We start from the raw sequence: 9,540 nt of genomic DNA, 5'->3' as shown, positions 1-9,540 counted from the left end.
TGTGTTTTGCAATGTGGTCTGCACAGGAGGAGTCTTCTATTCAGGAGTCTGAAGAGCAGTCTTTCCTTTTATGGAAGTGGTTATGTAAAAGCGAGAATCCCAGGGAGCATCACAATTCCAGGATATTTGAAAATTGTGATTCTAGACCTGTCTAGCCCCTTATGGTGCATGGAGGATTGGCAGGAGATGACAATATAAGATGGAAGATAAAAGAGTATGAAAGAGAATAAAGAAAGTGTGCAGTGCACGATTTCGCTGGGGGTATGGAGATGGAAATGGGATCTTCTGAAGAGCTTGGAGTAGTCCTGTGGGGTAAGGAAAAATGGTAAATTAACAAAAGAAAGAAGAAGAGAAGGGGAAAAAAGGTCTACCTTGCTTACAGAGAGAGGGTCACTGGTGTTGGGCAACTGAAGCTGGAGCTGGGGCAGGGAGGCCTTGCTTCAGTGTCCCTTAGGTCAGGGGTCTGGAGATGGGAATGGGTTCTGCTGAAGAGCTGGAGGGAGTACTGTGGGGTAAGGAGAAGTGGGAAATTCTTAAGTCATATTCTTAAAGAAATTTTTTATTTTCTTCCTATATTATTGATCCTCCTTTAAAATCATCTCTATTCAGACAACAGTGTTATTATCCAGCTAAACGATACCTCATCTCACTCACAAGGCCTTCAGAGCCTCTCTTCATTGTTTTGACGTGATTTGCTTAAGCAGAGAGAAAAATACATTCGAGGTTTTCTGAAAACCTGGGAACATTATTCACACTAGCTCTGTGTACCATTGCAGGAGAATCTCTGAATTGCAACCTGGGCCTATAAATTTATGTCTTTGGGCTTGGCTGAAGGATTTACCCTGAATTGCATGACTTGACTGTATTTTCTAATGATCTTCCCTCTGTTTAGGTACCAATGGAAAAACTATCGATATATACTGGCCTTTTACTTTGCCATTGGGCAGATCAATAAGAGTCTGCATTTGTTCCCCAACCACTCCCTTGGTTATGCTTTCCACAATGCATTTCCCAGTGATAAAAGAACTTTAGAAAGTGCTCTATTTTTGCTCACTGGAGGATATCAGTCCCTGCCAAACTACAACTGCCAGATACAGAAACAACCTGTTGCTATTATTGCAGGAAACATGCCAACATTTTCAGCCCAAGTTGGAACCCTATTGGAGCTCTACAAAAGTCCACAGGTAAGTGGGTAGTCAGGTTAAAGAATGAAAATTGGATAGCTCTTAATGTAATCCTCTTAGATCTGAGTGAAGAAAACATGGAAGCTGGGTTTACATATATCTAGAGGCCCTCAGCACTTCTCTTGGTTGTTTGAACACAATTTGCTTAAACAGAGCAAAAAAGGCAAGGTTCTTTTTTAGGTCATGGGACTATTAACAGTACAAGGATTAAAAAGAAAAAGAGCTGCGGTAGGCCAGCTGGTGTTATGGTGGTTAATGTGGCTGGATTTCACTTGGCTGACTGCTTCGCTCAAATCTTGATTTTGGTATCCTGAAGAATATACTGGGCATATGTGCCCCAAATCCAACATAGAAGGGATATTGGTATGACCATCCCTTATGAGGGGTGATTTCTCACTATCTCTCTATCTCTCTGTGGCAAGCACACATAATTTAACTTGCCCTATAACAAATTAAAAATAAAAAAGCAGCAATATCTGTTAAGTTTCACCCAAATTTCTCTCCATAGCCATGACATCCAAACCCCAGTGATGGGAGTATTGATGGTTCTCTTAAAGATGCTTTCTAAAAAGTGCACACGGTTTAGGGAACCATCCCGTTTTGGGGCAGGACAATATTAAGGGGCATTCAGAGAAAAATTAGACACAAAAATATAAAAACCTTTGCATGCATTATCACTTTGGAAAAATAAATAATATTCCAGCACTGGAGATCCTCCAAACTCACAAAATAACTCAGTTCCCCCAGCTGAGGTTTACCAGCTCCCTCTGCCCTTTCTCACATCCATGCAGGTGGATCCCTTAGAAGCAGTTCCAGTTACTCTCAGCATGACAACTCTCCACCTCAGAGGTTCTTCCAAGGAAATTGTCTTGTAAAAGTTTCAGGAGACATTACTGGTAAATACAGCATTAGCATAAAATAATTATGTTGTAGGAAAAATTTGTTTTAAAAATATCATAGAGGCTATATGCTTGTGTTTTCAAGACAATATATTTTAAGCTGTGTCGATAAGATACAGTATAAAAAATTCAATACATAATTTTTTCTCAGAGTTTAGTATTTTAAACTTGGCATCTAGGGAAGGAAGCCTCTGATCCACATTGTCACATGGGCTCAGGATGCAGAATCACCAACATCTTGTTGCACCACCTTTATGAAGTTTATGCATACCTCAGTTCTCACTGTATACAATAAAGCATATATTGAACCTCATAGTTTTTCTTTCATGCTTTGGTCTGGAAGTGATATTGTTACCTGTACTAGTCACATACCCTTTCTCAAAATAATGGGATTGAATACAGTTTTCTCATGGTCATATTGACAAAATAGAATAATTTCCACAGCATAAAATCTCTTCACTGAATATTCCATTGTATTATCTAAACAGGTAGAGAATTAACTCCTCCTTGTGTAAGGGAGAAATTTTTAAATATCACACTAAATTCAGAACCAGGTTATTTTAATATTTTGGCAGATTCCAAAACAGTATTTTTCAAAATAAAAATTACACATTTTTAGAGACAATATAAACAAGAATTGCAAAAAATGTTGCTCAGGCATAAGCATATACAGATTTGTTAATTATACACATATGGTTAGAGTGTGCTTGTAAGTGTGCTTGGAAATATACACACAGTCCTGACATGTACACTGTATAGTGTTACAATTCTATATTCAAACTAGGAAAATTGATGGTATGTTCTTTCACTTACAAGTACACAAAATGCAAAGTACAGTTCATCTTCTTTACAGAAAAGAAGGGCAATTCACACTTTCCAAGGCGAGGGGCTCTGACTGCAAGGGGAACTGGGTCAGAGTAAAATTTTTGCATTGCCTTTTGACTGTCACCAAATAGGCAAAACATTTTATTTTTTAAGATTAAAAAAAAAAAACTAGATTGTAAAGTTAATCAATTGAATAACATTTATTAATTTGCCCACTGACCTCACTGGCCCACTGGCAAATCCAACCAGCCCCCAGAAATGCTCTGGTGCAGTCTGTGATGGGTAAATGGCTAATACAGGATTCCTCTCTTCTCTAGAAACAGATTCAGATCCGTGCTTGGGAAAGCCTTTGTAAATTTAAGTTTATTACACATAACATATACTAATTATTTTTTAATCAACTCATGTCTTGCAGTTTTATGCTGTACAAGACACTCGTACATAGGTGACTGATGTACTTGGGAGGCCACATACTTTGCTCAGTATTGTAGCTACATTTCACATGCAGAAACTTCAGGGCAGTTAGTTCAATAATTTTTTTTAAAAAAGGTTTTTAACTCATTTGCCTTACTGGCAAGCTTTGGAAATAACTCCTCCTCACCTCTTAATTTTAGTAAAAATTGAAAACAAACAGAAAAAGTTGAGAAGTCTGAATTTTAGTTAAATGACCCCAACCTGGCATCTAACAGTGTGTATAAAAAAAAGCACAAGGCTTTTTTTTTTTTTCTTTCAGGTCACATATGGCCCTTTTGACCCCATCCTTAATAATAAAGACCAATTTCTATCAGTTTATCAGATGGCCACCAAGGACAGCTCTCTGGCTCATGGAATCATCTGCTTGTTGCTGCATTTTGGCCGGACATGGGTGGCGCTCTATGTATCTGATGATATGCAAGGGGAGCAGTTCCTCCAGGATGTAAAGGCAAAGATGACAGAAAAGGATATCTGTGTGGCCTTTACAGAAAAGCTCCCGGCCACAAAAGGTGTCCTTTTATATCGTGACTTTTTTGTAAAAAGGATCAGAATGTCATCTGCAAATGTGTATATAATACATGGTGATGAATGGAGTATCCTGAGCTTGGGATTGAAACAAAACTTTTATTTAATTTTGGGAAAGGTATGGATCATGAGAAATCTCTGCTTCTCAGAGTTGGAAGATAGTTTGCATATTTTGAGTAACATGCCATACTCTTTCCATGGAAGCCTTTTTCTTTCAAACCAGAAAAGGAATATTCCTGGCTTTAAACAATTCCTCAAGACAGTCAACCCTTTCCAATACCCAGAAGATTTTTATTTCAGTCGACTCTGGGTTTCCTTTTTTAATTGCTCACTTACTGGGCCACTGTGTAGCAAACTTGGAGACTGCCAACCAAATTCTTCCATAGAGTTTCTACCATTTAATTTTTACATGATGACAGTGTCTGACCCCAGCTATTTTATCTATCATGCTGTACATGTGGTGGCCCAAGTTCTTTATAAGATACTTCTGCAAAAACTAGAATTGGGATCTGCAGGAGAGGCAGACTAGCCTATTCTTCCCTGGCAAGTAAATATTCTTCACAAGGACCTGATGATATTGGGAGGCATTTTTTTTTCATTTTTTAAAAAAATTATTTCTGCCATAGATCATATGCTCTCACTAGAGACACATATTGAGAGAGAAAAAGAAATCATTCCCCAGGGGTTATGGCCACAAAACAATCCCTTCTGCTCCATTCTCTTCCTGTGATTTGGGCACCAGGCATACACTCATGCCTGGTATGATTTTCCACATTACAGGTCTGAGATTCAAACCATGGTCAGTCATATGGGAGTGCTCCGTAACCATCAAATCACCTCTGATCCTGAAGTGATTTTTTTAAAATTATTTTGTATTTAGCTTTTTCCCTTTGAGCAAGTGTGCTTACCAGAAAGGAGAAAGGCAGAAGAAAAGTGAAAATCACCTTCTAGGGACATGGCCATGCTGCATACAACCATTCTCTAGTCTCTTCTCAGTATTTTGAGCATGCTCACACACATGCCTGGCATGGTTTTTAAGCCTCCAGACTCAGAACTCAAACTGTGGTAGCTCATGTGGAAACCCAGTCACCCTAACCACCAAGCCATCTGCTTAGGCATATATTTTGTGGTACTGAAAAAGATTATATAGAGAGAATAAACCTTTTTCTGTAAAGGGAGTTCTACATTAGTTGTACATAATTGATCCACTCTGTGTTTTCTCTGTGAATTGTCCTTGGAGGCTGGCTTCTTCCCATTACATTCTTGTTCCTCTCTGTCCCCTCAACTTCACCATGTCTTACCCTGTCCTTGATTTTATATAATGATGGGAAGAGAAAGTATGGGAAATAGTCACAATAGAACCTTAACATAACTTAGAATGAACAGAATTAAGATGGACAAAATATTGGAAGAAATGTTAGAATATTGTAAATTCAGAATGACCATTTGGGGAGCATCTGAGCAGTTGTGCTCTTTTACTGGCATGGATGATTTACAAGTGTCTGCAGTTATTTATTGGGCCTGTCTTACTCATAACAGAATTAATTTTAATTTTTATACTGTCTTCAAAAATCATGGAAGAAGGAACAGTGATCCAGTTTTAAAATACTGAATCACTTTTGGTGCATATAGTCTCAGGATATCCTACTTGGTTTATAAATAAGTTTGCATTTTAAAGAAACACTAAATCATGGAACCAGCAGGTGGCATCATGCTTAAGGCACTGGACTCTCACATGGTTGACTGTGTTTTAAATCCTGGGCCTCTCTGTCTTGTTCTCTGTCTTTCTTTGGTGGTACACACACCTAAAAAAACTATAAAATAATCATAATAATTAGTAAAATAAAACAAATAATTTAAATATAAGCAAGTTCATTAATTATGTGTAAGAAATTGTTATAAAATGAGACAATAAATTAGAAAAATTCGTTGAGAAAGACAAGTAAATATAATATACATACATAAAAATAAAGATCTGAAATTTAGTTTCCATTTGAATTCTACTGTACTAACAATAACATTTGATTTGCTCTTTGAAAAAGTTTGTAGTTGACTCTTGGAAAAGCAAGTAATTTTGTCAAAATGGTTACCTAGATATGTTAAAGATGAGAGTGCTTCCATTCTAAAAATGTAAAGACTGGAGAACAGCAGTTCGCATAATGGCTATGTCGCTGGACTCCCATGTAGTAGACCGGAATTCGATTCCCTAACCTCGTTGCTTAAACTCATGCTGGGCGAGTGTGCGTGTGTGTCCAAGATCCTGGGATGAGAATGGGGAAAAAGGAATTGCAGTGTGGCCATATCCCCTGGGGGTGTGATTTCTCAATTTTTTTTTCTCTCTGTTTCTCTCTGTCTTTTGGTGAGCACATGCCCTATAGCAAAAACTTCTCAAAAATAAAAATGTAAAGACTGAAAGAACAGTTGTATAGTAATAAAAGTTAGTTATTTTTGGCAAAAGAATGTCATAAATTTACAAATAAAAGTCTAACATGTTTTATTAAAAATCTTTTTACTGAGGTCTACAAGTGGTGTGGTGGTTAAATCTCTAAACTCCCACATGGCTGAGTGGTATAAGTCCTGGACCTGACAGCTTGATTTCTCATTTTCCTTCACTCTCTCTCTGTCTCTCATCAGCACCAATGCCCTATTGAAAATTAAAAATAATAATAATAGGGACCAGCAGTTAGTGTAATAGCTATGTTGCTGAACTCCCATGTAGTCTACCACAGTTTGAGTCCCAGATCCAGTGGTTTAAACTCATGCCGGGCACGTGTACATACTTGCCCAAGATCCCAAGAGGAGAATGGAAGAGAAGGAATTGTGGCATGGCTATTCCCCCGGGGGGTGATTTCTCGTTTTCTCTCTCTCTGTCTCTCTCTGTCTGTCTGGCAAGTGCACGTGTTCTGTAGCAAAAACCTCTCCAATAATAATAATAATAGATAAAATTAAATAAATAATTCCTCACATGCTAACTCTTTAGTGGGATAGATCTATGGTCTACTGAATAAAGTAGCTAAATTCCACATGGCCTGAGTCCAAAACCTTGAGGCCTCAAAAACATGCCAGGCATGTGTGCATGCATGCATTCCCAAAATCCTAAAAGAAAAGAGAAATGAAAAAGAGATTGTAGCTCATTTCCCATGGGGGCACTTCTTCTTTCATCTCTCATATTCTCCCTATGTCTCTCTGGGAAGTTTACTTGCCCACCAGGAATAAAAACCTCTTTAGAATTTAAAAATTGGGGGACCACAGATAACATAATTGTTATGTCACTGGACTATCATGTAGTTGACCATGGTTCAAATCTCAGACCTGGAAGCTTAAACTCATTCCAGTGGTATGTGCATGCATGTCTCAAATTCCGAGAGGAACATAAAAAAGAAGGGATTATGGCATGGTTATCCCTCCTGTGGGTGATTTCTCTGTTTCTCTCTCTCTGCCAAGAACACATGTCCTACAGCAAAAATCTCTCTAAATAAAAAAGAATGTAAAAGTTTTAAATTTATATTTTTGTTACAAATTATTTCTTTTTATGTCACATGACAATAACACTTGTACCAAAAGAAGTACAAAATAAAGATAAAAAACAAAACAGGTACAAATAGTATCCAAAAATTGCACCTATTTAATGTCCATTTTTGGATAAACTTGAAGAACTGTATACCTTTATACTACTCCTACCAGTATCAAGAATCTAAATCTTAAGGAACCAGTAGGTGACATAGTGGTCACAGTGCTGAACTCCCACATGGCTGATTCTTTCAAGTCTAGAACCTGGTGGCTTGCTTTCTCAGTTTCCCTTTGTCTCTGGTCAAATTTTAAAAATAGCAGTAATAAGTAAAATTAAATAATTCTTTTTTTTTCCCATGTGCTCGCCACAGAGGGAAAGACAGAGGGGAAGTGAGAAATCACCATCCATGGGGAGTAGTCATGATGAAATCCTTTCTCCATCTGTTTTTATCTGGAATTTGGAACATGAACAAACGTATTGTTTGTTCAACAAGTGTATTGTTTTAAATAATTTATTTTATTTATTTATATTTTTTAAAATTTGATCAGAAACAGAGAGAAAGAAAAAAGGAGAGTTAAAAAACAAGCCATCAAGTTCAGAACTTTAACCACAGTCAGCTATAAAAGAGTCCAATGCCTTAACTACCACGCCACCTGTCGACTCCATCCAGTGTGTTTTGTAAGCTGCAGGTTCAGGAACAAAGATGCTGGCTTAGTGATGTGTGATTCAGCCGCTTTAATCACACCACTCACCGGCTGGGCCCATGTGTGCACTTTATAAGTGACCAAGTTTAGTCTCTAATTAGTCCAAGCCAGATTTTGTTAGCCTGAGTTTTATGGAAGTCCATGTAGAAATCACTCTTTGGGAAACATTCTAGAATATTTCTTTTCTTTTTTTTTTTTTTTTTTTTTTTGGGGGTTTTTTTTTTCCGGGGGCCTTGGGCCCCACAGAGAGAGACAGAGAGACAGAAAGCGAGAAATCACCCCTGGGGGGGTGGCCATGCCACAATTCCCTCTCCTCCATTCTCCTCCTGGGATCTTGGGCATGCATGCACATGAACCTGGAGTGAGTTTCAAGCCACCGAGTCCAGGATGCGAACTGCAGTTGACCACTTGGGAGTCCAGAGACATAGCCATTACGCTAACTGCTGGTACCCTAGAATATTTCTTATGAGCTACACCCACTCTCCCATTGATTTTAGAAAGAAAAAAGAGAGTACATATCACATGACCACAGAATGGGTGAAAACTCAATCGATATTGAGCTCCTACAAAAAAGGGTTGAGATGATAAAATAGAGGGATTACTTGATAGATATGGACTCTCCAGCTGTACATTTAATGCAGTCTTAATTTGTAAATCCTGCCTTTAATCCAGCTTCATCCATTTCTGAGGAAAAGCCAGTTGATAAACAGCATTGTCTACAACAAGCCCCTGGATGAAAAAAGAAAAGCAGTACAGTATGATATCCACAATCTTGTGAGATTTTCTAATCGCATCTTGCTGTTGATTAAAGTAGGAGATTTTGTCTACAGCAGCACCCATGATCAAGGCTTGGTCATCAATGAAGACATGATAAAATGGCCTGTTAGTTTCAAGGAGGTATGATGGCATTTCAATGTTAAATATATACAGAGGTATCTGAACAGAGTCCTGAAATGAAATTGTGTGACTACCCTTTCTTGTGCTGTTTTTGTTTTTGTTTTCCAATATTTTTATTTTTTATTTTTATTTACATTTAAATCACTATACCTTTTACATTGTACAACACGATTTTTTCCAGCACGAGTACAGTGCATGTCAGACAAGACAAAGACAATACCATATATATTATCATCAGCAAATAGCTTTTCATTTTTGTGTCAGTTATATGTACTTTTTCCTCTGTTTTCCTCCTCCCCTAATACCCACCCTCATATTATCCTTATTGTTACTATCTGTAATATCTATAGAAGCACTCTATGCTACTATACTTTCCAATCTTTCAATTTCTACCATAGAGTGCAGACATTCATGTATTTTATTTGGTTTTAATTTATTTTATACATTAAATCACTATACTTAGTGTGTAAAGTGAATTTTCCAACATGAATACATTTCACACCAATCCAGTTGGGGATACT

At 37.6% G+C, this 9,540-nt stretch overlaps 1 protein-coding gene across 1 annotated transcript in view; it reads left to right on the top strand.

Annotated features, from left to right (window-relative positions):
• The first annotated feature begins 269 nt into the window (after nt 1–269).
• Nucleotides 270–9,540, top strand: part of LOC102479988 (vomeronasal type-2 receptor 116) — a 29,453-nt gene continuing 20,182 nt past the window's right edge. The window contains exons 1-4 of the mRNA XM_006150923.1: nt 270–312; nt 1,976–2,080; nt 2,572–2,594; nt 8,795–9,019. Of these exons, the coding sequence (XP_006150985.1) occupies nt 270–312; nt 1,976–2,080; nt 2,572–2,594; nt 8,795–9,019 (396 nt within the window). The remainder of the gene's footprint in view (nt 313–1,975; nt 2,081–2,571; nt 2,595–8,794; nt 9,020–9,540) is intronic.

This window comes from Tupaia chinensis, unplaced genomic scaffold, assembly GCF_000334495.1.
Source record: "Tupaia chinensis unplaced genomic scaffold, TupChi_1.0 Scaffold000306_1, whole genome shotgun sequence".
NCBI lineage: Eukaryota > Metazoa > Chordata > Mammalia > Scandentia > Tupaiidae > Tupaia > Tupaia belangeri.
The sequence above is the reverse complement of the archived record's forward strand: the minus strand, read 5'-3'. Positions and strand labels throughout refer to the sequence as shown.